The sequence below is a fragment of the Eucyclogobius newberryi genome, unplaced genomic scaffold, assembly GCF_026437365.1.
Source record: "Eucyclogobius newberryi isolate DKJ021-1_F unplaced genomic scaffold, fEucNew1.0.hap1 SCAF_11, whole genome shotgun sequence".
NCBI lineage: Eukaryota > Metazoa > Chordata > Actinopteri > Gobiiformes > Gobiidae > Eucyclogobius > Eucyclogobius newberryi.
The window spans coordinates 23,118,551-23,145,869 of NW_027315735.1; the positions used below are offsets into that span (position 1 = coordinate 23,118,551).

General features: G+C 41.5%; 2 protein-coding genes across 3 annotated transcripts; both read left to right on the top strand.

The window, feature by feature from the left end:
* Positions 1–8,720: 8,720 nt before the first annotated feature.
* On the top strand, positions 8,721–11,269 carry LOC140354243 (T-cell immunoglobulin and mucin domain-containing protein 4-like). Of its 2 annotated transcripts, none has more exons than XM_072439195.1 (7): positions 8,721–8,806; positions 8,875–9,017; positions 9,114–9,452; positions 9,526–9,579; positions 10,232–10,299; positions 10,599–10,695; positions 10,830–11,269. In XM_072439195.1, the coding sequence occupies exons 2-7, from the start codon at positions 8,975–8,977 to the stop codon at positions 10,913–10,915; spliced, it is 687 nt and encodes a 228-aa protein (XP_072295296.1). In that variant the 5' UTR covers positions 8,721–8,806; positions 8,875–8,974; the 3' UTR covers positions 10,916–11,269. The 2 variants fall into 2 exon arrangements, with proteins under 2 accessions (XP_072295296.1, XP_072295302.1); XM_072439201.1 differs by having other exon boundaries at positions 8,780–8,794; positions 10,830–11,268.
* Positions 11,270–12,939: 1,670 nt separating this feature from the next.
* LOC140354102 (cell adhesion molecule DSCAML1-like) lies at positions 12,940–17,182 on the top strand. The gene is made up of 14 exons (XM_072438950.1): positions 12,940–13,116; positions 13,178–13,516; positions 13,926–14,054; positions 14,149–14,316; positions 14,885–14,955; positions 15,032–15,278; positions 15,355–15,426; positions 15,500–15,586; positions 15,686–15,814; positions 15,888–16,049; positions 16,354–16,406; positions 16,497–16,596; positions 16,667–16,697; positions 16,962–17,182. The coding sequence occupies exons 1-14, from the start codon at positions 13,074–13,076 to the stop codon at positions 17,020–17,022; spliced, it is 1,692 nt and encodes a 563-aa protein (XP_072295051.1). The 5' UTR covers positions 12,940–13,073; the 3' UTR covers positions 17,023–17,182.
* The last annotated feature ends 10,137 nt before the right edge of the window (positions 17,183–27,319 follow it).

The window sequence follows — 27,319 nt, forward strand, 5'->3', positions numbered from 1 at the left end:
CTGGCTCATCCATCACCCAAGCTGAAGTCACTGAGGTTGTTCGCAAACTCCTTGGTGGCAGGGCTCCGGGGGTGGATGAGATCCACCCTGAGTACCTAAAGTATCTGGATGTTGTAGGACTGTCTTGGTTGACACGTCTCTGCAACATCGCGTGGCGTTCGGGGACCGTGCCTCTGGACTGGCAGACCGGGGTGGTGGTCCCTCTGTTCAAGAAGGGGGACCGGAGGGTGTGTTCCAACTACAGAGGGATCACACTCCTCAGCCTCCCAGGTAAGGTCTATTCCAAGGTACTGGAGAGGAGAATCCGACCGATAGTCGAACCTCGGATTCAGGAGGAGCAGAGTGGTTTTCGTCCCGGTCGTGGAACACTGGACCAGCTCTATACCCTCCATCGGGTGCTCGAGGGTTCATGGGAGTTTGCCCAACCGGTCCACATGTGCTTTGTGGATCTGGAGAAGGCTTTCGACCGTGTCCCTCGGGGTGTCCTTTGGGGGGTGCTCCGGGAGTACGGGGTCCGGGGCCCTTTGCTCAGGGCTGTCCGGTCCCTGTATGACCGGAGCAGGAGCTGTGTTCGCATTGCCGGCAGTAAGTCAGACCTGTTCCCAGTGCATGTTGGACTCCGCCAGGGCTGCCCTTTGTCACCGGTTCTGTTCATAATTTTTATGGACAGAATTTCTAGGCGCAGTCGGGGGTCGGAGGGTGTCCGGTTTGGGGACTACAGGATCTCATCTCTGCTGTTTGCAGACGATGTTGTCCTGATGGCTCCATCAAACCCGGACCTGCAACATGCACTGGGACGGTTTGCAGCCGAGTGTGAAGCGGCTGGGATGAGAATCAGCACCTCCAAATCCGAGGCCATGGTTCTCGACCGGAAAAAGGTGGCTTGCCCTCTCCAGGTGGGTGGGGTGTCCTTGCCCCAAGTGGAGGAGTTCAAGTATCTCGGGGTCTTGTTCACGAGTGAGGGAAGGATGGAGCGTGAGCTCGACAGGCGGATCGGTGCAGCGGCTGCAGTGGCAAGGCAAGGCAAGGCAAGTTTATTTGTAGAGCACATTTCATACACAAGGCAATTCAAAGTGCTTCACAGCAGGAAAAATGCATTCAAATCACAAAGAAATTACAGAAACAGAAATACAATAAAATTAACTAAATTAAAAATTATCAATCCAACTGATTTTCTAAACTAATAAAATCACAAACAAAAGAGAAGAGTGCAAAGATAAAAATTAACTACAATAAAATTAACTAAATTAAAAATTATCAATCCAACTGATTTTCTAAACTAATAAAATCACAAACAAAAGAGAAGAGTGCAAAGAAAAAATCCCTTCAGTCATATGCGCAGCTAAACAAAACTGTTTTTGTGATGCAGTCGCTGCATCGGACCGTTGTGGTGAAGAGGGAGCTGAGCCGAAAGGCAAAGCTCTCTATTTACCGGTCGGTCTACGTTCCTACCCTCACCTATGGTCATGAGCTTTGGGTAGTGACCGAAAGAACAAGATCGCGGATACAAGCGGTCGAAATGAGTTTCCTCCGCCGTGTGGCTGGGCGCTCCCTTAGAGATAGGGTGAGGAGCTCGGCCACATGGGGGGAGCTCGGAGTAGAGCCGCTGCTCCTCCACGTCGAGAGGAGGCAGCTGAGGTGGCTTGGGCATCTGTTCCGGATGCCTCCTGGGCGCCTCCCTCGGGAGGTGTTTCAGGCATGTCCCACCGGGAAGAGGCCCCGGGGAAGACCCAGGACACGCTGGAGAGACTATGTCTCTCGGCTGGCCTGGGAACGCCTCGGGATCCCCCCGGAGGAGTTAGAGAAAAACAGCGAAATCTCTGAAATGTTCACATTTACGCTTCACACTTTAATGAACTCCTCTGTGGGCAATAGCTCGATCAAGCTCATATTTGGGGAAAATCATCTACACAAGCGGGGCATCAAAAGTTATCCATATTTTTATTCCAAGTGCTACGGTCTCTGTGCGGCGGCGCAGCAAATTTGACTGACACTTGTGTTCATTTGCACTGTATTGGCCATGTCCAATGTGTCGCCATCAGGACACTCATCTCGTGCATCAGCAGCTTCATCCGCTCGCCTTAAGGTGGAGCTAGAACGAGCTGCACTGCTGATTAAATCATCTTCTTTGAAACAGAAACAAATATTGGAGGAAAGGGAGTCTAAACTTAAAAGAGAAACCCAGGAGCTTGAAAGAGAAAAACAGGAGTTTGAAATCCAAACGGCTCTTGCAGAAAATGAGGCAAAGATCAAAATCCTAAGCGATTACGAAGACCGTGACTCCAAAATATCTATTCGTAATGGAATGAATGCTTACGCTGAGTCTAACAGAGTTCACAACTTACCAGCTCCCATGCAGTCACAGAGTCAACCGCCAGCACAACAAAGGCAGGCGCAGCACGCTGGCACACAAAGTGTACAAAGAACAAGTTTTGCTGACACTATGCCATCACAGTCAGCAAATGGATTACAAGATGTTATTGAAATGCTAATAAAGCAGCAACGGTTAGCTACCCTACCGCCTCAGAACATTCCTGTGTTTAGAGGGGACCCTTTGGATTATCGGCTGTTCATCAGAGCATTTGAACATGGTGTGGAGGATAAGACTGAAAGTAACAAGGACAGACTGTACTACATGGAGCAGTATACAAGTGGACAACCAAGGGAGTTGATTAGGAGTTGTTTACACATGGAACCCACACGCGGGTATAACGAAGCAAAAAGACTCTTGGAAGAGCACTTTGGAAATGCCTACAGGATTTCAGTGGCATACATCAACAAGGCTCTGGACTGGCCCACCATCAAGTCTGACGATGGAGAAGCTCTCCAAGCTTTTGGCCTCTATCTCACAGGATGTCGCAACGCAATGAATGACGTGGAGTTTATGGAGGAGTTGGATAACACAGCCAATATGCGTGCTATCATCGCCAAGCTTCCATACAAACTGAGAGAAAGGTGGAGAACACATGCGTGTGTAATAGAAGAGTGGGACCAACGCAGAGCCAGATTCAAAGACATTGTGAAATTTGTCAACAAGCAAGCCAAAGAAGTTTTGCACCCACTGTTTGGAGACATTAAAGATGGCGCAGCAAGGGGTCATGGTAAAGGTCAAGTGGACGAGAGGTTGCAAAGGAGTAGCAGCAGGAAAGGCTTCACTACGGCAGCAACTATCACCAACTATTACCAAGACACTAATCCAAGAGCAACGGTTTGTGCATTTTCTAAACCCTGTCTCTTCTGCCATGATGCTGAGCATGCTATGGAACAGTGCAGAAAGCTAAAGAAATGCCTTCATAAAGAAAATATTGACTTTTTACGAACTAAAGGTCTGTGCTTTGGTTGCCTGAAACAGGGACACATGAGTAACTCATGCAAGGAGAAAGCAAGTTGCCAGGTTTGCTCACAGTTGCATCCTACTGTGCTACACATAAAAACAAGAACCAAAGATGCAGATTCTGAAGTAGAATCAAGTGGAAATGAAGACAGACCATCAGAGTCAATTGTGAGTGGATTCGTGGGAATGGATTCATCAGCGTTTGGTGCAGAGGACATGGAGCACATTTTGGCAATAGTTCCAGTCAAAATCAAATCGAAAAGAGGACAAAAGGTGACACAAACTCATGCTTTCCTCGACCCTGGAAGTACTGCCTGCTTTTGTACTGAAGAGTTAATGCAGGAGCTTAACCTCACTGGAAGAAACGCAAACATTTTGCTGAAAACTATGGGAACAGAAAGGGTCGTCAATAGCCGTATTGTGTCTGGCTTGGAAGTGAGCAGTTTGGACGAGAATGACTTTTTTGAACTGCCAGATATGTACAGCCACAGTGACATTCCGGCATCTGTCGACAACATTCCTTCACAAGAGTACGTGAACAAGTGGTCGTACCTTCAGCAAGTTTCTCTCCCCAAGATTGATGCAAAGATTGGTCTTCTTATTGGAACCAATGCACCTAAAGCTATCGAACCTTGGCAGGTTATTGCAAGTGAAAAGGGTGGTCCATATGCTGTAAAGACAAGGCTCGGCTGGACTATCAGTGAACCTATTAGAGGACAAGCTCCTCAAAGTTCAACAAGTGGGCTGATACAGGTTTCAGCCAATCGCATATCAGTCAGCAGAGTCGACGAGCTCTTGAGTCAGCAGTTCAAGAGTGACTTCCCGGAGTGTGGAAAGGATGGAAAGGATGAAAAGGAGGAAATGTCAAGAGAAGACTTGCAGTTTCTTGATATAACTAATCAGTTGACTAAAATAGGGGATGGACATTACAGTATCGCCCTGCCATTGCGGAACCAACACGTTCAAATGCCTCGTAACCACAAAGTAGCAGAGCAGTGCGCTTTAAACTTAAAGCAGAAGCTTGTGAAGAATCCTTCATTCCATGCAGAATACTCAGCTTTCACATGTAACATAATCAAAAAAGGATACGCTGTGAAAGTTCCCGACAAGGACCTTAGTTGCAATGATGGTAAAGTTTGGCACCTGCCGCATCACAAGGTTTATCATCCCAAGAAGCACAAACTGAGAGTGGTGTTTGACCGTGGAGCGTCATACCAGGGCACCACATTAAATGATCAGCTGTTACAGGGGCCGGATTTCCTCCGTAAGCCCGGGAACATGCAACACCTTGGAAACCTAGCCACAGAAGATCCAAAGGTAAAAAATACCATTTTCTGTGCCAAGGCAATTGAAGAACATAGAGATGCAGTACAGGATTTCCTTCAGTACTTCTCTGTGTGGTTTTGCCTCAAGAAAGCAGTAGCATGGATGCTAAAATTCAAGAGCATTCTGCTGAAACTGTGTCGAAAAAAGGAAAGAGCTGAACGCTACTAAAGCTCAGGATGAGGTTGAAAAGGAAATGGATGTTTCCAAGATTGAAGAAAAATTCTGGAAGCGCTGGGCAAGAGAACATTGGACAGGCCAATTACAAAGCTTTGTCTCTTACAAGAAGCAGACAAGAAGCAGACTGAGACAGTCACTTTAAGACTAAGTTCTGACCTGCAGAATATTTGAATACTTTGACTCCACATGTTTATGTTTGATAATTGTGTTATAGGGTCACAATTAGGGGCCGGTATGTGGGAGCCAAGTTTAGTTATATATTTATGTTAATTTGGAAAACTTGATATTTCGTTATAGATGTGTAAATTTATGTTTTACTAATGAATATTTTTGGTTGTTTGGAAAGGCTAGATTATTCGATTACATTTGTTATATTTGTAACATTTATTAGTGGTAATTTGCCTGCCCTGGTGTGGTTGGGTTCCCGTCGCTTTAAGAGGGACAGCGCTCAGGGGGCGTGGCCAGGTACACACACAAACTAAGGACACAGAGACGGAGGAGCCATATGGTTTTCTTACCGTAGCGTTTTGTTTTTTGAGAATAGCCAGCTTTGGATTTCTCCTGTAATTTTTGTTCTCATTGTGGAATAAATGCTCAGAACAATTTTTACACCGGAGTACGTGGGGTTATTGCTCATCTACAAGTGCACGAGTAACACCATTGGCAATCAGGACCTCAGCACCCACACCCACTGAGACTTTGCGGTGCATAAAAATGATTAGTTGGGGATGTGCTTCTTCTGCTACTGCACACTTGCTTCTCCACCTTCGTAGTAGCTGCTGCCTGGTCACGACATGTCTTTTGGTGAACCCTGCGTAACACTCAAACAGCTGGGACTGACTCGCGACCTCTGACCCCTGGAGGATGTGTTATCTCAGCACACAGGGATGGTGAGCACATGTCTGGCTGTATTGAGAGATGCATTTTCCCCTAAAGCACGAGGTTTTGTCACTGAAAAGGAAGTGCTCTTTTCGGTGGAGGTCATCCAGTGAACTATATGGACTCAGCATCTTTGCTTTGGCCCCACTGGCATCAGCAATATTGCAAATCGATGCCCACAACAGCACGGTGGCAAATTCACTCGTGACAAAGGATTACTGCTTTTTAAACTGAGACAGCAGGCGTTTTTGTTGTTATTTCAGGTATGGTGTCGCAACTTTAGACAGACGTTTTGGTTCCTTTTCAGTTGGTTCCTTAATTTATCAGACATCAGAACAACATTTGTCAGTTCCTCCCTCATTGGCTCAAGACCAAAGCACTATTTTTTGTTCCTAATGCAGTTTTTTTAAACTTTTATCTTTGCTTTAGATTTACAATGCCTTCGACATAAACCCAAACAGGAAAGCAAAATAAACAAGATCCCTTTTACAAAAGCATAGAATCTAGTACAATAAATTATACGGCCTCTTTGGATGACTGAAAAACCTGTTAAAAAGTCCTCAGTCAGATGCAAAGAGAGAGGTGAATTTGAATGTAGAAAAATGACAAAACAGCATGTGGGAGGACGCTGATTTATTAGGCGCTTATATTGAAGCTCAAAGGGGGAGGACAGCGATTTACTAAGAGCTGGTGTAGAATCAAAGATGGCTGACAGTGCTGACAGCAGAACACCAGACCCTAAAGGGCAAAGGTTTAATCAGAAAAAGCATCAGATCTAAAACAATATGCAAATTGCTTTAGTCCTTCTGACCTGAGAAAGTCTTTTTGAATGATCTTTAATATAAATTTAAAAAGCCAACTAATAAAAAAACAAAATGCTGAAGTGTTATTTGAGAAAGAAACATTATAATTTAATGTAGTAAATAATTAAATGTGTTTCAAATCTATTATTCACAGGCCATTAGTCCTAACGAGCAGAGCATCTGTTGATTTCTGATTGCAAACTCTGCACAGACAGTAAGTTCAAAGAATGAATAGATCACAGAGAGGACATTGTGTTTACACTGCTTTTCCTCCTTCTCCCCATCAACTCTATTGATAGGAGATAAAATGCCCTTATGGAGCTTCCAAAAATAAACTAGATTCACACAAGTTTAAGAGGACAGGTGCAGACTGCAAACATTAAATGTCCTTTCTCGAGAGCTTTCCTCAAAATAACTTTAACCCTTTGAAATGACAATCGGCTGAGTGCCTTGGCTATTGTTTGTTTGTTATACTAAACTTCAATTTAAAGGGCAGTGACAAGCCAAAAACCTCACTTACAAGTAACTTAATCAAGGTTATGTTAGTCCATAAGTCCGAGTCCAAGTCTTTCCTAGTCTTTGCAGACTACGACAATGCAATCATTATAGGATAATTAACCTGATATTTTAACTAACCCATTGATAATGCTGCGATTTGATTGGAGGTGAAGGTAATTTTCTTTCTTCGACATTTGTTTTTTCTGATGAGCAGCATCAAGTTTACTCTCAGAGCTCAAGACCAAAGCTTTACTCATTTCATCAGAAGGAGAACCATGTTGATCGCCATAGCAGCAAACTGTTTCACAAATTAGGGATTTGTTTTGGTGAATTGGTGCAAACATACAAAAAGAACCAATAATATATAAATGTAGTCCTAATAACCATAATAAAAGGAAATGAGTATTAAGAATATAGAGAAATCATTACAAATATACACTGTGGTCAGAGTAAAAGTGAGGAGCCCTGCAAATATAAGGCAATGTAAAAGATTGTCCTTTAAGACAGGTGTTATGATGTGTTCATGAGTCCTGGAGACGTACAGGTCCTGGAGAGTGGGAGGTTGGAGGAAGCTGGGAGGAGCTGCGGATGGACTGTAGAACTGCACATCATCTGCGCAGGAAGCTTGGCTTTCCTCAGTTGACACAGGAAGTACATCCTCTCCTGGGCCTTCTTGATGATGAGCTGATAGTGGCTCACACTTGAGGTCCTGGTGATGGTGGGGCTGAGGAAGGAGTCTACAGTGGTGATGGGGGACTCTGTCAGGGCCAGTTTGCTGAGCTCCAGGTTGTTGCCACTACACCATAGCATCAGCCGGTCGACCTCCTATAGTCAGATTCATCGCCGTCCGAGCGCAATGAGGTGATGTCATCCGCAAATCTAAAATGATTTACATCATGCTGGAGATGCAGCCGTTGTTGTAAAGAGAAAAGAGCAGCAGACAGCCCTGTGGAGACATTCTTCCCCAGCCGCATGCACGGCCTCCGATCCGTCAGGGAATCAGTGAACCACCTGTAGGTGAAGTCAAGCATGTTGAATTGAGGGAGCTTGTCCTGGAGAAGAGCAGGGTCCTGTTGAAGTCCACGAACAGGATCCTGGCGTAGCTCCCCGGGGAGTCCATATACTGCAGGATGGGCCAGGGTGATGGGTCATCTACAAACCTTTTGGCTATAGGGGGTCCAGGAGGGAGCGGGCAGGTGCTCAAATGTCTTCATGGCAACAGACGTCAATGCCACAGGCCCATAGTCATCACGTCAGTGATCTGCATCTTGGGGACAAGAACACTATTGGATGACTTGAAGCAGGCTGGGGCCTGGAAATAGTGTAAATTTGTCTCAAAATATTTAGAAGAATACACTTGAAACACATGCACATATGCTGGCTTCCCTTTGGAATTGTGATTCCCTCCGTTTTTTCAGGGCAGTGTTGGACCAGTCAGACCTTTTCTTTGGACCCTTAAGAGGCAACTTGGCGAGTGCTTAGAACATAACTTAAGGAGAGGGGATATGGCCAATTTTATTGAAATTAATTTATACCCTGCGTTTTTAGAATTAAAAAAACATACAGCATTTTATCTTTTTAGAGATGACACTTACTCCAAATATAAGAGTTGTCTGTGACTCAAACCTTGTTTCCTGCTTGTAACAAACTCTATTATTGAACTTCCCTTTTATATTAATTCTTCTCTCTATTTCACTTTAGGCCTCTATTGTATCTAATCTTAAACTGTTCGGATTGCACACTAAATATCTGATGTTTGGATGACTCGTGTATTGCGGTACATTTCACTGTGAGAGCATTGGTTGGTATGAGTCTCTATATGTCTCTTTTTATTGATTTCCTTCCTTAAAAAAACAGAAGCTGAAACTTGTGAGCAACCATCTCTCTGGTGTGAGTCTGTGTGGGGGAAATTCATCTTATCCTCACTCCAGGCAGGGTTATCCAGAAGCCTACACACATGCGTGGACTTTGGTATTTTATCCTGTCTATTCTCTCACAAGGTAAGTCAATATTTTTGTGCTTTATTGTAGTGTGGGCGGAGAGGCAGAATCTTTTAAAAGTATGTAAAATATAATAATACATTTTGTCTTGGACAGTGTGCAGCAGCACTGTGAGAGTGGTGGGCATCGTTGGCCACAATGTGACTCTGCCATGCAACTATGACGCTCTAGCTTATGGATCTTTGAGTTTTTGTTGGGGCAAAGATGAAGTGCCCACATTCAAATGCTCAAATACCATACTGTCCTGGGGCGATGGGGTGATGCAGAACAGGTGGGGGCCCCGGTACCAGCTGAGTGGGGCTGTGGAAGTTGGTGATGTGTCCCTGACCATAATAAATGCAAAGTGGAGTGATGCTGGAGTGTACGGCTGCAGGGTGCAGATCCCCGGACTGTTCAATGATCTAAAAGTCAACATTAACTTGTTCATGGAGCAAGGTATGTGGCCATGAAAACGTGATCAGAGAAAGTTGATATGAAAACATTTAAAGTGTAATTGTGTTGTGTCCAGCCCCAGATGAAGACCCAGCAGTGAGTCAGAGCTGCACTGACAAAGGGACGGAAGGTACGCTTTGTTTTGCTTTGAAACGTTTCATCTAAAATGAGACTGAACTGTAAATGGTATAAGATAAGATAAGATAAGATATTCCTTTATTGTCCCAGTATATCTCTAATTGTACGATTAATTATCTAACTTAAATATTTATTGAACCTTTAAAAAAGTTTGTAAGCAAATGCAATTTAAATTCCAGAATGTCACTGTCATTATGAAAAATAATGGGTGTTTTGGCAAATTCACAATTGCATTTTACATCATTTGTTTATCTAAAAAAGTAAATTCATTTTCATTCATTCATGAGCTTTAGGTTTTAGAGGACAAATACTTATATTGCAGATTGATATATTACATATTTTTACAACACATTTTTGTGAAGCTCAAATTGAATTTTGAGTTTATTATTTTTCCATCCTTAATGAGTATTTCTGCACGGGAAATTGTAAAGACTTTAATCAATATTATTTTGATCTAATCATTGAATACATATTTAATTTAGCCTCCCTTCTGGAATTTGGAGCATTCTTATGAAATTGCATTTTATCTTATCACTTTCTAATCACAATATACATAAATAGCATATACGGTTTCACAGTACTTATATATGCATTGATCTATAACACTGTATATTTATTCACTCATATTTCGCCTTGTTATTCAGGTACGATCACCACCTCTCCACTTGAGAGTTCACAAGGAGCACACGTTTTAAGGATTGTCACTGAAGAGGTATGTTCTTTGGCCAGTATTCTTCATGATCCAATATTGACAAATTGAACTGCTTTTTGAAAACTGACCCTGTGTTGACGATCAATAATGGGCAGCGTGAAGCCAACAGAATCAAGTAATGGTTTTAAAATGCTGTCTACAACATTTTGGCGGAGAACTTTTTAAAATGGCATTAGAGTTGCCAAAACCTCCTTAAAAAATCTATGTCAACAAAAGTGCAGTGATGGATAATTCAGATGAAGTAATGCAGTAATAATTTTCACACGTGGATAATTTTTGAAAATATTTATACATTCCAGGAATTTGATGTCTTCAGTTTTCTGGGAGTGGAAAACATTGGCAGATTAGGAGCCGTTTTGCTCGTCACCATAATCCTAATCCTCGCCTTTATTTTCTGTAAGTGAGGAACGGATTATAGTTTGTGATCCGATATTTATCTTGATTTAATTCACAGCTGAACGTGCCCCTGTTTTTGAATATCTTTTGAATATTTAATTTTGTGGTTTTATTATATATTTTTTTCAAATCAGGGAGAAGACTGCTGCCAACTAAAACTATAGAAGAGCTTGACACATCAGCACCGGAAAACGTCTATGAGAGCATACCAATGCATTAGTGAGAAGTGAAAATAATGAGGGGACACTTTCAGACAAGACGTTCATCTGAGGAGAATTTAAATAAGGGACCTTGACTTCACATTTCTGCAAAGAGCCATAAAAGAGCTGCTTAAGTCAAGCCTATTATATAACGTCTCCTTTGAAGAGCGCATAAGAGCTAAATACACTTAAAAATATGCAATTCATATACAGATATTAAATCATTTCTATGCTACATTTTTGGACAGCGCTCATGAAAGTGCGAGGGAACATTGCCATCTACTGGACAGAAATGGAACTGCTCATCACAAACACTGAAACCTGATCATATTTCTTTATGTAATCTTTATGTATCCAAGGGTAGATTCTTGATTTCATTTAATGTGATTTAATCAATAGATCTTTTTATTTTGCACTTCAACTTTTTACATTTGTACTGAAATTGCTATGTAATGTTTTTGATTAAAGAAAACAGCATACAATATGTTTTATGTTTTTTGTTTTTTATACACAAACTAAGACAGATGATAAACAAAAGTGATAAGTAAATGGCGTGATCCCTAAAACGTGTTTTCCTTTTATAGATTTTTGGGCGTTCACAGGATCTTTTGCCTGATTCGAGTGTTGAAGAGGAAGTTTTTCACAGCTTATGAAGTATTGTGTTAACTCAGCTGTGACTTAAAGTAAACCTTAAGTTCAACTTTTACCATCTTCTGACCCCTTCAAATTAGAGTACTGGAGTTATTTCTCTCTCATGTTCAGCAATATATTTACCAGTAACTTTGAAGCCTATTAAACCTTTTGTAGTCATCAACCCTTCTTATGCTTTGAACTTTAGATTACCTTTTCGCAAACATATACTTTGTTCATTCGTTCACCTTTTTTAAGTAGTATTCATAGTTGAGATAGGGCCACAAATAAATAAAGCAACAAAAATAAGTGTCCATTATAGTAAAAGATCAATTATTTGTGGATTGACATAATAAGACACTGGACATTATACAGTATTATTCCATTTAAAACTGGTTTACTTGTTTCTGAATTACAATTAAATGAACTATTTTAACAATTTTCAGTTTTTTCAAGGACAAGTCACGCCTATTGATCTACGGAGCTCATATTTCACTCACTAATGAGTTTTTATGGTCTTATCGGAAATAATTAATACCTATATAACAATTTTACTCTATAGCGCCCCCTACCCATTGTGTGAAAAACTCAACATTGTCTGATTTGTTTGAAACTCATGGGTTATATTCTCCTCGAGACGCCATGAAAAAAGTGCATTGTAGATATTGTGTAAATTCACTATTGGCCAGCAGAGGCACAATTAATGCCTTCACTTCCTCTTCCTCTTTTATTTTGATGGGACATTTCCTCTCGTGCCGCGGTCTTAGCATTAGCATTAAAATTATTATTCTTTAGACTTTATTCTTTAGGCTTTATTCTTTAGGCTTTATTCTTTAGACTTTATTCTTTCTGCCACAACTCTGGTATTTTTGACCCCCTGAACATCGATGAAAAGTCCTGGGTCACCGAGGCTCTCTCTCTCTTTCTCCCTGCTCAGGTCTGCGTTCAGCACGAGGTTCAGCAATTTGTCAGGACAAACAACCATTTGAATTGCAGACTACGCAATCATCAATGGTGAATTACTGAGTGTCGTTTGGTATGCCGCAAAACGCAGCAGAAAACATGGAGGGGCGGTAAGACGGCCGCACGGAAAGGCTACCTCGGCTTTAATTTGTTCTTATCATTGCGAAGTTTAAATAATGCAATATAAATACATCATTCTGGGTCAGAATTGGGTCACAATCAAAAGCAGTACAAAACTCATATATAATATAACAGAGCATTAAAATTCAGTATTACAGTCAGTTTATGTGTAACACTGACAAGCAGGGTTTAAATGTCTTAAATAGAACTATCGCAGCTCGCTCCCTGACCTTGCCTCTGTCTAGTCATCAAAATACGTTGCCACTTGGACAATAAGGAACCAAAACCGCAGCGAAGGAAACAACGCTTTTGGACATTTCTCCTCTGCAGAAGTTGTTTGTGTGGGCAGTATCGTGGTCAGCATCATGTGATTTGGAAACATTTCAAAGCTCAAACAGCACAGTGGTTTTACTTCAGTACCTTTCAGCAGGTCATCTGGGTACTTCATGTCCATCAAGATTCAAAATGACTACACTGATCTGCAGTTTTATCCTCTGCCTCTTCATTGGTAAGACATTGTTCATACTGACTTTCGTGAGTATTTGGTTAATTGTGCTTGTTTTTCTCAGGTTCTGTGAGTGCAGACAGCCTCGAGGCCTTTGTGGGACAAGATGTAACAATACAATGTAACTATGATGCTAAATATTATGGGAAGCTGGTGGTTTGTTGGGGCAGGGGCTCCATCCCAAACAGAGGCTGTGCCAATGAGGTGATCAGGACAGACGGGACAGCTGTGACCAGCAGGGCGTCCGAAAAATACATCCTGTTTGGAAATCTCGAGGATGGAGATGTGTCTCTCACAATAAGAGATCTACAGGAGACAGACACTGGGACGTACGGATGCCGTGTGGACATCCCGGGATGGTTCAACGACCACAAACATGAGACGCTTCTGAATGTAGTACCAGGTTGTACAAGAATTTTATATTATGCTACGGATTAGAAGTTATGGTACTAACTAGATCTAAGGCTTTATATAAACTAAACACAAGAGAAAAGCTTATTTTTTCCCATGTTTTCCTTTGTGTTTTTGGGGAACAACTTAGAGCAATTATTAACATGCTGATTCTTATTCATTTATTCGATTTACACAAACATTAACAGTGTCAGTGAAATCCTTCAGTTGTCCAGGTTACTGTACATATAGCAAAAGAAGTTTACATTCTGTCAATTGAACAAAAGTACATAAAGTGACGTTTTACTTTCAGCTACTTGGATGAGTGAAAAACGTTTGTCCAGTCGACAGAATTCAACGTTCTTTTGTCAACAATAAACAGTATTTAATGTCTTACTGTGTAATTGACTCCTTCCTTTCAGCTCATCCAAACCCTCCAAAAGTGGAGTCCCGGGAGGTGAAGGAAGAGGCCATCACTGTTCGCTGGGCCCCTGTGTTTGATGGCGGACGGCCTGTATTATACTATAGGATTGATCTAAAGAACAAACAGGGTATGAACAAACCACACCTCTGACAATAGTTAATCTACAACGTTTTTAAGTAAAGTAAATCATTAGTAATTTAGTCATCTTTATTTGTGCAAAGCTCCTTGGGAAACAGCGATAAAAACTGAGTTGTACGACCCCAGCCTGACTCAGGTCACTCTGGTGGATCTGCGTCCGGCCAAAACGTACAACCTGCAGATGTTCGCCATCAACAGTGTGGGCATCAGCGAACCCAGCAATGTGCTCACTGTCACAACCAAAGAAGCAGGTACTCCAGTTGAACAAAGTTTACCAGAATGGGAATTTTCCAGGTTTTGATGAATAGTGAAATACTGATTATCATCTAAATGTATCATCTATAATAAAAATTATAAAAAACGACATAAAAATATAATATTGTATATTTTATATTTTATATTTTGATTTATTTATTTATTTTTAAATCTTTATTTATTTTCCCCCTCCATCCCTTGTTGGGAAATGGGAGGTTTTATTTATAGGAGTTTTTGTTTCTGAGAGTTCTTCTATTGAAAGTGTTTTTTAAACTTCCTATAAGTTATCTGTTCTTTTCCTCTGTATCTACCTGTATTGCAACAATTTCCCCATGTGTGGACAATAAAGGATTATCTTATTTTATCTTAAAAAATCCCAGAAACATCAGTCTAAAACAAGGATATAGTGATACTTTTCTGGCACTTGACTTCAACCAACATTTGCTGGCACATTATAGCCCATTCCTGATGTACTGTTAAAATATTGTCTGAATATTGCTATTTTTTGTCACTATCGGCCAGTCCTTTGCATGCCAATTTAAAATGTTGTGCATGTCCCCTCAGCGCCTGAGGGCCCTCCACAGGAGATGCAGATTGAGGCCGTCTCCTCTCGTAGCATCAAAGTCACATGGAAGGTACAACCCAAAACATGACAAATTCACATGTATTTTGGAAGTTTGCTGAAGGTTAATCCCTGGTGTACTGGTCCAGGCGCCAAGGTCTGATCTGCGAAATGGAGTCTTGAGGGGCTACAGGATCAGCTACAGGGAGTATAACTCAGCGGACCGACAGTTCAGACAGTGGCAGTACGCCAGTGTCAGCGCTCCATGGGAGTCCCAGTCCTACACCCTGACCAACCTCAAACCATCCACCAAATACGGGATTCTGGTCCAGGCCCGGACCAGTGCCGGGATTGGGCCGGCCTCCACTGCACCCTTATGCTCCACTATGGACGAAGGTAAAGAAAACAAGTAATAAAAGCAAAATTATGTATTTTGCAAGTGAGATTAGCGCGTATATTTGTTCTAATGCAGCTCAGACCACAAAAGCACCAACTGTTGGGACGATTTCCCCAAGTACGACAAAACTGAATAATGACACTTCAGGTAGGCATGTTTCTTCCCTAAATTAGCTTTGTGAAAGTGAAACATGGAGGTAAAACTGAATCTTTCTATGTAGCTGATACAACAACATCTGTGGATAGTCTTAAGACCACAACTGCATTTGCCACAGTCTGGGCCTCAGCGTCTCCAAGCTACAATTTAGGTATGATCCTTTTCTAATTTCTATAAAGTAAATAAAGAGTAAAACATAAGTGACTATTGAAAAACTCTAACCCTAAAACACTGCTGTTTGTGGTCCTAGGGTCACCAGAACCTCCTGTAATTGAGCTAAAAAGTGTAAAAGAAGGAGTCATTTCTCTTTTGTGGATCCCGGGGTTACAAGAGTCCAGCCCCATCACTGGCTTTTATCTGGAGTATAAAACTGTCAATGGTATGAGTTTACAACTTATTTAACACAAATTGATAAAGCAACTCATGTATTATAATATTTATCATATTTGCAGCCTCGTGGGATTATAGGAAAATAGTGGATTTCAGCCCCAATCAAACGGAGGCCACCATCATCGAGATTAAACCCTCCGTGTACAACATCCGAATGTTTGCTAGAAATATTTTTGGCAAAAGCAAAGCCAGCAACGTCCTCACACTCACAGTGGAAGAAAAAGGTGACATGTTTTGGACTTAAAATGTGATTTTGCCTCTTGTGTTCTCGTGATATGTGTGATCAGAAGTTTTAGGTGGACACTAGTCAAAAATAATATCTCCTTCTCAGTTTTCTCAATATGGCAGGTGGTGAGTCCAAGTCACACTCAGCAGGGGAAACCTAAATAAAGTTGAGCCACACTTTTATTTTGACACATACACAAAAAATAGAATACACAAGACCACCACCACCTTTTCTTTAGTTTCAGTTGCCTTTTTCTGTTTTAAAAAGCACATTTTCCAGAACTTCCTCTTTATATGTGTTAGGTCAACAAAAGGATATGTCAGCCACTACTCTGTCTCCCGACACTCGAGCAATCGTAAGTATTAACCAAAGCACTACATTTAAAATAAATGAATGAAGTAGGAATAATAAATACCTAAATAAACTTATAAACCTCATGTTGCAGAGTGCTGAGGACAGCAGCAGTGGTCACCTCGCTGCCGTTTTGGTTCCTTTGCTACTGGTGCTGATAATTCTGGCTATATTAGGAACATGGCAAATTAGACGTGAGTATGTTATAAAATAGTTGCCTGCTTAAGTCAAATTAATAACATATTTTATATTCATTGCTTACAGGGATTAGACAGAAAAAAGGCACATTGAGCATGTGAGTATATTTACATTTCATAACTAGGGTTGGGTCGTACTTAAAGGGACCAGGGCAGAACCACAAATGAATGGTATTAAATAAAATCTAACAACATTAGAATTCATATTGGTTATTCTAGAAAATGATGAAGCAATAAAATATGTATATATATATATAATTCACTGGTACCCAAAATAAATGGAAAGGTACCCAGCCCCACCCACACACAATGGTTACACATGATAATGATTATAGTGTAATAAACTGACCATGTCTTTGAAGGTGGCTTGGCAATGGAGCGCTGCATTACAGAGGAGCCGGGCCACTCCAGGAGTCTTTATAAAACAAATAATAAATGAATACCGGTATACATTTATGAAACTATAACATCTTTGTACAGTGTGTCCCAATATAAACTGCAATTAAACACTTGCCTGTGTCTTTTTAATAACCTGTAGTTGAATCTGTGTTGTGTGGATGAGAGCCGACAGTTCTCCTGTTCTTATGTTCACCGCTGATCACATGACATGTATTCTCAATTAAAGACGCGCCATTTTCCCTATACCTTGACCCACAATGATTCCCTTATTTAGTCATCAACACACTAACTTATAAAACATATAGCCTAATTAATCAATCTGGATTTTAGCTTGTGTGGCTTCGAACTATAAGGCTACCCAATCACAGGCTTTGTAACACTGATGCCATTGGCCTAAATCAACAGCCAAGTACAAAAATACAATGGACCTGTAAGAATACGATTGCACTTGTAGAGTTTCGTTCTCAAACACCTTACAGCAGTTGAAGTTAACAGTGAATTCCTCATTTTATGCTCTTAATATTCGTAGCCATTTATTTGATCTACTTGAAGTCCCCCTTTACACCACCAGAGTGCACCATGGCCTCACTCTTCGCGCGTGTTCCGGAGCGCTCCGCTGGGACTGGCTCAGGCTGCAGCCAGCTGGATTTCCATCCATCTGTCCCGTAAACGTCTTAATTGTCCTAATGAGCAGCGTAGAAGTGGGAGATCATATTCCTCAGATGTGCTTTGTGGCAGCTGCCTTCCTCTGTCTCCAGTCAGGGGGATCACCAGAGCAGACCCAGGACAAGAGAGAGAAGCACAATCCCCTGTTAAGTACACATGATTAAATGTTTGTTCATAAAACTTCACAATTCCTAAAACCAGACTATGAAGAGCAGCACTCACCACTTAAAAGCTAAGTCTGGCAAATTTCCATATTGTCCATGTTTGTTTGACAGACATGATTACTGTTTCTGCTGAACTTCATTAAGTGTGTGGGGATTTCACTTGTAGACATGTCCAGACGTGGGTGACGTGGCCAAAAATGGTATATTTTGGTATATGTATGTACTTTGTTATATATGATAACGTTACTTACAAAAGAAACATTACGAAATAATGTTTCTTAAGTCGAGGTATATATCATTTTTATTTTATTGTACAGGGACAGTACAATTAAACATAACCAATGTCAAGTGCATAAGGCTTTTAGCCACAGGTTAATTGCAGCTTTCATCCCCGGTTAGGCTTTTAAAGTGGTTAGTACAAATAAAGCACCATCAAATAAGAATGAAAAACACAGATACATAAAAATAATTTGGCAAATCTGTCCACTGAACATTCCAAGGCAGTTTAATGTCCACATTGTTAATTTTCTTTAATCCAGCATTTCAGTTTTGTGAAGAAAGGTCTGATGTCCAACTGTGAGTTAAGCTCCAGCGGCAAAGAGTTTAATAAGTGTGAAGCGTTCACTAAGAACACTGACTGACCCAGAGCCATACAGCACGTTTTACCTCAGCAGTTCCCAGTTAGTACAAGTACGTAAGAATAAACAAGTTTTAGAAGAAACTACTGCTCAAGTAAGAGTAGTATGTCTGATTTCTAATTTGAAGTTGATTTAATTGTAAGTATGAAATCTTAAATAATGCACAAAACCTGGTATTTTCAAATGACACAACCACATAAAATGAGAAAAAGTAAAATGATCATAGCTTCTTGCCCAATTCCGTCAGCTCTCAGAAATTAGCAGATCAGAGCGCTGGAACACCAGGTGCCACAGTGGGGCACTAGAGGGAATACTGTTGTGCCTTTATGCAACACACTTCCCCCACATTGTCCAGTATGAATCTGATGTGAGCTGTGAAGGATTGTTGGAGGTCGGAGGGGCCGATGGCGCAGATTGGCAACCTCACTTCTGTCCGTTTGCCCCAGGGCCGCTGTGGCTACAATAGTAGCTCACTACCACGAAAGAATAATGACAACCGAGTATCGCTTCGAGAGGCCTGTAAAGCACATAACAAGTGTAAGGCGTCATTATTATGATTATGATTATGACTATTATTGTAGAAAAAGCTTCTGTTGTAGTCATCTGGACTCAGTTAGAAAAAATAGACGTTTCGACTCTCATCCAAGAGTCATTATTTAACGAGCCATAGGCTCAGTAGATACTAAGAGGGTAAGTTTCTGTTGTAACAAACAACTCTTTCCTCTTCAGGAAGGCTCCTCCCAATGGGCTGGACTTACCACAGAATAGTATAAATATCAGAGTTCTCGACCTAAATTCTTTTATTGACAATGACTCTTGGATGAGAGTCGAAACGTCTATTTTTTCTAACTGAGTCCAGATGACTACAGCTGAAGCTTTTTCTACTATGGAACACGCCTGGACGAATGAGGGATTACACCGACATATGACTATTATTGTTATTATTATTATTATTATTATTATTATTATTATTATTAATAATAATAATAATAATAATAATAATAATAACATATCTCTTTGACATTTGTAGATTTACTCACAGTGGGGAACATTTACTCAAGTAAGAGTATTATTACTTCAAACTAAATATGACCCAAATAGGAGTAATACTATGTAGTCCGAAAACCAAGATTCCAAGTTCCTGAGTTAACTGAAGTTACCTGAGTAAATGTAACTGAGTATCACCTCTGCCCTGTCTCTAATTGCGTCCCTAAATCTACCCGTGTGTCCCTGTCAACAGTTGGGCCGAGCTGATTGCCTCATGTAAATACATGTGCAGTGGCAGAAGGAAGCAGTGGTTTGAGACCTTTGATGAGGCTGCTTTGATTGGTTAAACAATATAGAATATTATTTACCTTTCTGGTACCACCAGACTTGCACTGTTTGTTCCTTGTGGAAGTGAGTGCCACCGGTCAACCACTAAAAAGACAGTTGTTCATACAAGGCCTTGACATCCAAATGCACAAAGCAGACATTATCAAAGTATTTATAACATCAATCCACCACATATTTAGCTACTTCCTCATAACTTCCTCTTAGTTTAAACATCTAAGGCTTCATAGGCATTCAGATCTGTGTCAGCTGTGTGCAGTAAATGCAATAATGTTAGATGCAAGAGGAAAGGTGCACAAAGGAGGGAGTCACAATAATGGCAGTATTAGCCGCGTGGACACACTTAGCAGGGTAATAAATCAAACACTACTGTAGCCACATCAAGGCCATCGGCCTCAGGAAGTGGCGACGTGAATAGTGCCACACATGCACCAAAGACGGAGCTCTGCAGGAGGGACTGGTCTCCAGGCCTCGCTGCTTCACAGCACAGGATGCACAGCCCTGGGCCCCGAGCCGCCAGATGTGGGCCCTTCTGGAGTTGGATGAACTTATGAACACCACAGAGAGGAGAGCATTCAATCACCACAAACAGAACACAGTTTGAAGTGAAATGAAAGGCTAATGCACTGCAAAAATGAATACAAGCTGAAATGACTTGACATCTTAATCATATTTTATAGTTTTAACTTTAATAATTTAGTTAGTTGGTCTGTGGAACTTGTTTTAAGGTTTTTTGACTTTCTTTTATGTTTTGTTTTGTTGTTTAACTTGTTGCCTATGGGGGATTTTAGTAATATTGTAATAATACATTCATTTTGACAAACCTTTTGTTGCATTCCATCAAACTTCTTCTGGTGCGTCTGTGATGGGAGCTGACAGTGCGTTTGTGTGCGCTAATGCGATCTGATGAGCCAACCTGAGCCGAGCTGAAGGTCAGATACCGTGTAGTTACCATGGAGACGTGCCCAAGTCCACCACAAGACATGTTTGGTGCTTTACTGTCATTTTACCCAGGGACTTTTACCAAACTAATGCATTTTCAGTGGGAGGGATGGCGTTAGTCTCCAGACATCACAAACTATGAAAAACCTGGTCTGTTTTGTTGACTGAGAACTGCTCAACACCAGAGCCTTGATTTTAAATGATTCCCTCTCATCTGAAACAGGTAAAAAATGACACTTAATGGATGAGTTTTGTCTTTGCTCCCCTTAGAAACTTGAACACACCCTCAATCAGTTTGGTCTGGACCAAGCCCTTCCACAAATTGCACCAAAGTCATTGTGGGTTAGACAATGACAATTTTACACCATAAATCCAACATAAATAACTGAACTTAGATGGGACTAAAGCATTGGCCACTCAAATAACAAAGTGTTTTTTCCTTTGACGTTTACAAACCGTATGTTTATTTTGCTGCTTTATTAAAACTAATGGAATAGAACATTTATATCAGTACCAGGCTGTGTGCGCGGAATTTTCAGATTTCAAATGAATGTTTTTCTTATGCCTTCGTATGCTATATTACACAAAATAGTTTCACTGTAATTGATGGAGAGATCAAATTGACTTCGGTGCAGAAGCAATACTGTGGTGTGGAGATATTTTTATCCCTGAGAAACATATCTGTCTCATAAACTGAACACATTTTGAAGATTTATCATGGCACGTTATTATTGAGCAGATCTTGAGCTAAGTGGCAAAATTTAACACTCTCCCAGGTCCAAGTTTCCATAGAAACACAAGACCATATATTGATGTACTGAGTTTATCAAATGCTGGAAAAAAAGCATTTGGCAGGCAGTCATTGAGGACAGAAATAGCCATACTGACTTGCCTGTTGCCTTCCTTTCGCACACCCATAATCCTTATTGCCTATGGATATTTCCATGAATGTTTCAACATCCAAAACCCTATATCTTGTATGATTTGTATCACGTGTCACCTTTCATTCCGGCAGCATTAAGAGTCGGAGCTTTGTGCAGGGAGGTTGGGGTTATAATCTGGTTACATTTGATTCCCTCTTGCTGCTATAGCACCTCTCACTTGCTCGTTTCTTACACCTGCCCAGAGGCGAGTTCTCGTCGAAGATGCCTCATTTCAGACCTCCGTTATTTTGGCAGCAGAACACAGTCAAGTCTTAGCTGTGCTGAGGGTTTTGGGCCAGCTGAGGCGCACCGTGAAGAAGGCTGGCACTGGTGAATGGGAGCAAAGAGCTGAGGGGTGCAGGCATACAGAGGTAATCACATCAGGGGGATTAGTGGTGTTATTAATGGAGGATAAGGCTGTTTACAGCACCCTCTCATACACACACATAAACTGTCTTACCCTATCCAGAGACATTATCCTCTCCCACCTCGGTCCTGATCACCAAATGACCACAACTTTAAACTGCACCTCTATCTTCTGTGTCTCCACTCACATGTGCCATCTCTCCATCTATTCCCAGCCTGTCGGAGTGTAATTCAATTACACAGATGCCTCTTCTCTCCTCGTCCAAGCTCAGCCCTGAGGCAATGTGTTATGATTTGGGTTTGTAATATTCTCACTACCTACTTCATGAGAGAGACAAATGATTGGCTCCTGAGCGAATATATCTGTGTTTGTGCTGGAATGCCACCTTTTGAAAGATGGCCACTCAGAGGTGAACAAACAAGACATTTGTCTAAAGTCTTGCATCACCTGAGGGAAGACTCACTGAAGATGTGCTTTGCCTGGTTATCTTCTGGTGTTATTTTCGCTCCACTGGTGAGTCTATAGTGAAGTTATTTTTTGTTTTTTTTTATTACTGAGATACTGTTGCATTTGGAGTTTCACAAAGTAACTTCTTGAACTACATTGCCACCAATCCAGAGACCATTTCAAATTGTTCTTATTTCCAGTAAAACAGTCAGAGAGAAAGGCTAGTACAATATGCTAAATCAAACCTGCTTGCACTGTGTGGCACAATGTCTTGACAGTGAAGGAATGGCTCTATTGAGGCTAAAGCTCCACATTTACACACACTTTCATCAGTGAGAGCAGCATAGTCCCACCGTGAACCAGCGCACAGTTTCATCATCAGAATGGAGTTTCACCGCAGTGACAAACTCTGTGGCTCTGCCCCCAAAACTGTGGAGGTGCCGCAGTGTGTCAAACGCACCACATTAAACAGATAAAAAAGACATTATTGACAGGGACGAAGACCGAAGCTGTTTATCATGGAATACACTTTGCACATACATTCAACAATAATAAAGCGGCGAAGTAGATGACACTTTAATGCTCTTCATGTTCAGATTTGTCTGCCAGTGCTCCAAACGCATAGCTCTATACTCCTGGAGGGTTCAGAGCCATTGGAAAGGTGCATGGGGCGAAACACTTTGGGGGAAAAAATGTTTACATCAGCCTAAACAATTAATATAATTCATTGGGCCTAATTTAAATAACTCAATCGACATCAATTGCACAAAAACGTGTTATTTTGCCTCTACATTTTCCGAAATACGCAAATAAAGTAAAAAGTCAGCATTGTTTTTTTGTAGTTAGTCCTTCTGAACAGAGGGATCAGGCGGTCTTTATGGAGAAAACACACACACGCCACTCATGTCTGTCAGCGCTGCGCTCATAATCCCATCTTTCCCCGCCGCGCGCGCGCTTCTTCCCACAGCTGACGGAGGAGCGATCCCCCAAACGCTCCCAGAGATTAAGCCTTTGTGTTTTACATGTGTTATCGTCGCTCGCTTTCGTTATCCCCTTTGCTTTGGTCTCAGCCTCCCCCCTCTAATTAAAATCTTGTCCCTTTCATTCCTCCGCGTGTTGTTCTTTCACCTGTGAGAGCGCGCGGGAGACGGGAGACGGGAGACGGGAGACGGGTACCGGTGCGCGCGTGCGGCGGAGGAGCAGGAGGAACGCGCGCGCGGGGGAAAGTGAGTGAAGAACGGAGGGAGCGAGTTTAGAGGAAGATGAAACGGAGCTGCACACGGAGCGAAGTGGCGGAGGAGCGCTCGGGAATGCGGCGTCTGAGGGGAGGATGAAGGCGCTTGTCACGTCTCATCGCGCAAACCGTTACTTTCTTACGCACGCGCACACACACGCACACGTAGAGTCCCACTGAGCTGCGCTTTGAAAAGAAGAAAGTGTAAAGGGAATGGAAAAGAATAAAGGAGAACAAGCACTAAGAAGCCACCGTGTTGGATGTTTCATTTTGACCCAAATTTGTCCTGACGCATAAATCAAACAGACGCTGAGGGGCTGGCACATCTATCTAGACAGGGGATTGTGGAAAATATCTGAAGCGCTACTGGTGGCATGAACCGCAATTAGGAACGGCAAATAAGGCTAACAACACAGAAAGGCTTTGGTGTTGTAGCTGTAACGTGCAGAAATGCAGTGTGCAGTGCAGTCTTTTCCTCTCGTGTCCATCCCCTGTCCCCCTGGCGTGGCCTCCTGGTTGTTTAAATGAGGAGAGGTGAAGGGTGGCAGGGGGCAGACTGGCAGGGCGTCACCTCATGCGGTCGGGTCTGTTTGTGTCTGAGCTGTGCACCACTGCACCTGGACAGCACCCAGAAGACCAGAGCTCAAGCTAAGAAACACACTGACAAGAATATACAGTTTTATGATCAGACTGATTATTTCCGTATGGGCCACATGCTCGTTTTGGTTAATTTAGACAGAAATATATACATTTTTACCCTCCCCATTTCCGATATCATAGAAATAAGGGTTTCATACCCGTCTTTTCTCAATAAGGAGCAGGCACCACTTTGTTGCTGGTGGTTAGACAAAAGCCAATTTGATAAAACATTAATCTACAATCTTTCAAGTTTGATAAGCTCATGTTGAGTTAATAACATTACATATGACTCATGTTGAGTTAATAATCTTACATTTGACTCTTTCTATTTGCAAGGGAACAGAATTAAACTATTGAACTTGCACCAAAAAGCCAACAAATGTTCAATTGTCCTTAACACACTTTCTTGTGTTAATACATTGCTACCATAAAAGAATTACACATTTTGATTTGGTTTTTGGGTAAATATGTGGACAAAGAGGTTAATATTTCAATCCATCCAAACCATCCCTTTGTGATTTAATCCTTCTGTAGCTTGTATGTGTGTAGGGGATTTTTCAATCCCAAAATAAACCTACATGAAAATCCATTCTCTAAACCAACCCCTGAAGTGACTTGGTGGAAAAGAAGCAAACACAAACCACTTGTTTTTGCAATTCTTTGCTGCTTTTGTCACTTGTGCCCTCAAACAATCAGACATCATCCCAGCATAGCTTTAAGTAGCTTGTGGCTGTGTGCAAACTGCAGACTCCTTTCACTGATTGAATGTCTGTGTATGTATGTACTTAGGATTTGTGTGTCTGAGATATGTTTAACATGCAGTAATCTGCCCGAAGTGGCCAAGACTAAAGCAGAATAGAATGGCTCTAGTAGCAGAACATGACAAACAAAGATGTGTTTTTTTTGTTTTGGAGCGCTGCTGAATATGCATATGCCCCCAAGAGTAACTAAGTTTGGGGTGGGGATTCCAAAGAGCATGTTAAACAATGGAATTACATCTCTGACATGCATCCACCGCAAGGCTGGGATTAAACACTTCCAAGAGAGGAAAAAGAGGAAGAGAAGAGGATAGAGATGCGGAATGAGGCGATAAAACAGATCTGCTGCTTATCTGTAGAAAAAATGGAGGCCTCGGGGAGAAAAAGGCAGTGAGCAGCGGAGAGAGGAGAGCGAGGAGGAGGGGACGGGTCGTCAATCCCCTGTATTTAATTTCTTTTGCTGTTGGTGAATCATCAGGAGGATGATCCAACAGCGGATCAAAAGAGGATAGGGGGAACTGGGAACGATGCAGATTAATGCCACAGAACAAAGGAGCAGTCGCTTCAAGATGATCACTGCACTCCAAGTTTGCCACGCTACACTTCCGCCACTTGCACACTTTGAATCTTTTTCTTTCTTTCTTTTTTTCCCCTCTCGAAGTTGTGTAGATGTTTCGCTTCATTGGCAGATTATATACTTTGACTCTCCAGTGCTACATCAACTCACAAACAAACTGTGGAAATATGCAGATGAGCACTATTTAGAACAACGTCAGAAGTAAAGTTGATCTGCAAATGTTTTTGTTTTTTATAGTGGCACATTTCATTCAGCCGTTACAAACTGAACCCATGCAGTTATTCCTTTGTCTGTGCACATAACATTTGAACAAGTAACCAAGTTAGAAAGCAACAAAGTCCATTCAAACATATTTTCCCATTAAAAGACAGGCCAAATTTTGCCTGCCAGAAACGCAAGCAAGCTCCAAGTGCGTACAAGACATTTCTGAAGATTTAGCTCGGGTTATTGGGTGGCCATCCAGACATGTCCTGAATCTTTCATCTGCAGCCAGCCTTTGGTCCGGAGTGCCCCTGTTCTCATGAGGTCGCAGACAGGGCATTTGTTTACTTTGAGCTCCTCTTGTTGAGAGAGACTTGACCTCTTTCCGCCGATCGGGGCCGGGAATGTCCAGTCAGCACGTCCACTTTTATTTTTGGCCTGCCCAGACACTGTTCATGTTTAAAGAAAAGCCCCGATCTAGACAACGATGTCCCGCAGCAGCAAAGCAGAGTTCCCCTTGAGTGGCGCTGGTTTGTGGTGGAGCCTCTTGTTTTCATGTTGTAGCTGGGGTCAAGGGTGAATGTAGACACATGCAGAAAGGATGGCCTGAGAATATTAAAACAAATAAAAGTTAGAGATCTACGGTTAAGTTCTTCCTTATTTTTTTCAGATGTTGTGTCGTCTTCTTCACCAAAGCAATCACCAAATCACCAAATCACCAAAGCAAGTGCCTATGTTTGTGACTTCTGTTCATCAGCAATAGCAATAAACCAACTTCTTTACAACTGAAAGGACATTTATTTGATTTGAACCTAAATTGTAAAAGCAGTTTTGGAAGAAGTACTTGATTTTGTTACTGAAGCAAAAGTACAGATACACGAGCAAAACACTCAAAACTGTACTTTAAGAGTAAAAATTCAAAGTATTTCATATGTATTTTGAGAACTGTTAAAGTGTTGTGTGGTGTTTCAGCAAATTTGTGCTGATCTCTGGTCAACAAAGGTCAATTCGTATCCATTTCTTATTTTTTCTGGTAAACTTTAGGTGCATATTTTTGTTTGCTCAAAGTTCTGGCTTGAACTCAAATACTTTAGGCAGAATGTCACCATGAACGTGCTAAAGACAACTCTAAAGAATTTTCTACTTTTCAGTTCAGTTAAAAAAAATGTAGTGGAAGTTGAAGGACAGGTACTGCTTTCAAACATACTGAAGTGAAAGTAAAACGCATTCTGAGAAATAAAATAAAATACATTGTAAAAAGTCATTTGTTTAGCTATCTGGACTTTGCTTAAATACAGTGCATTTACTTTTTAACATAATCGTGCTATCTTCAGTGGAATGCCCCTACCTCTTTTTATTTATTTGTGGGTTTGTTTGTTTGTTTTATGTTTGTTGTTTAAAAAAATAAAAATAAAACTGTGCTTTTAACCCCC

Excerpts from the sequence above, each read along its gene's own strand:
- LOC140354243 (XM_072439195.1), top strand. The coding sequence starts at position 8,975 with ATGCGTGGACTTTGGTATTTTATCCTGTCTATTCTCTCACAAG. Across the intron at positions 9,018-9,113 it reads CCTGTCTATTCTCTCACAAG|TGTGCAGCAGCACTGTGAGA; the intron begins GTAAGTCAATAT and ends TGTCTTGGACAG. Across the intron at positions 9,580-10,231 it reads CACTGACAAAGGGACGGAAG|GTACGATCACCACCTCTCCA; the intron begins GTACGCTTTGTT and ends CTTGTTATTCAG.
- LOC140354102 (XM_072438950.1), top strand. The coding sequence starts at position 13,074 with ATGACTACACTGATCTGCAGTTTTATCCTCTGCCTCTTCATTG. Across the intron at positions 14,317-14,884 it reads TGTCACAACCAAAGAAGCAG|CGCCTGAGGGCCCTCCACAG; the intron begins GTACTCCAGTTG and ends ATGTCCCCTCAG. Across the intron at positions 15,815-15,887 it reads GGAGTATAAAACTGTCAATG|CCTCGTGGGATTATAGGAAA; the intron begins GTATGAGTTTAC and ends TCATATTTGCAG.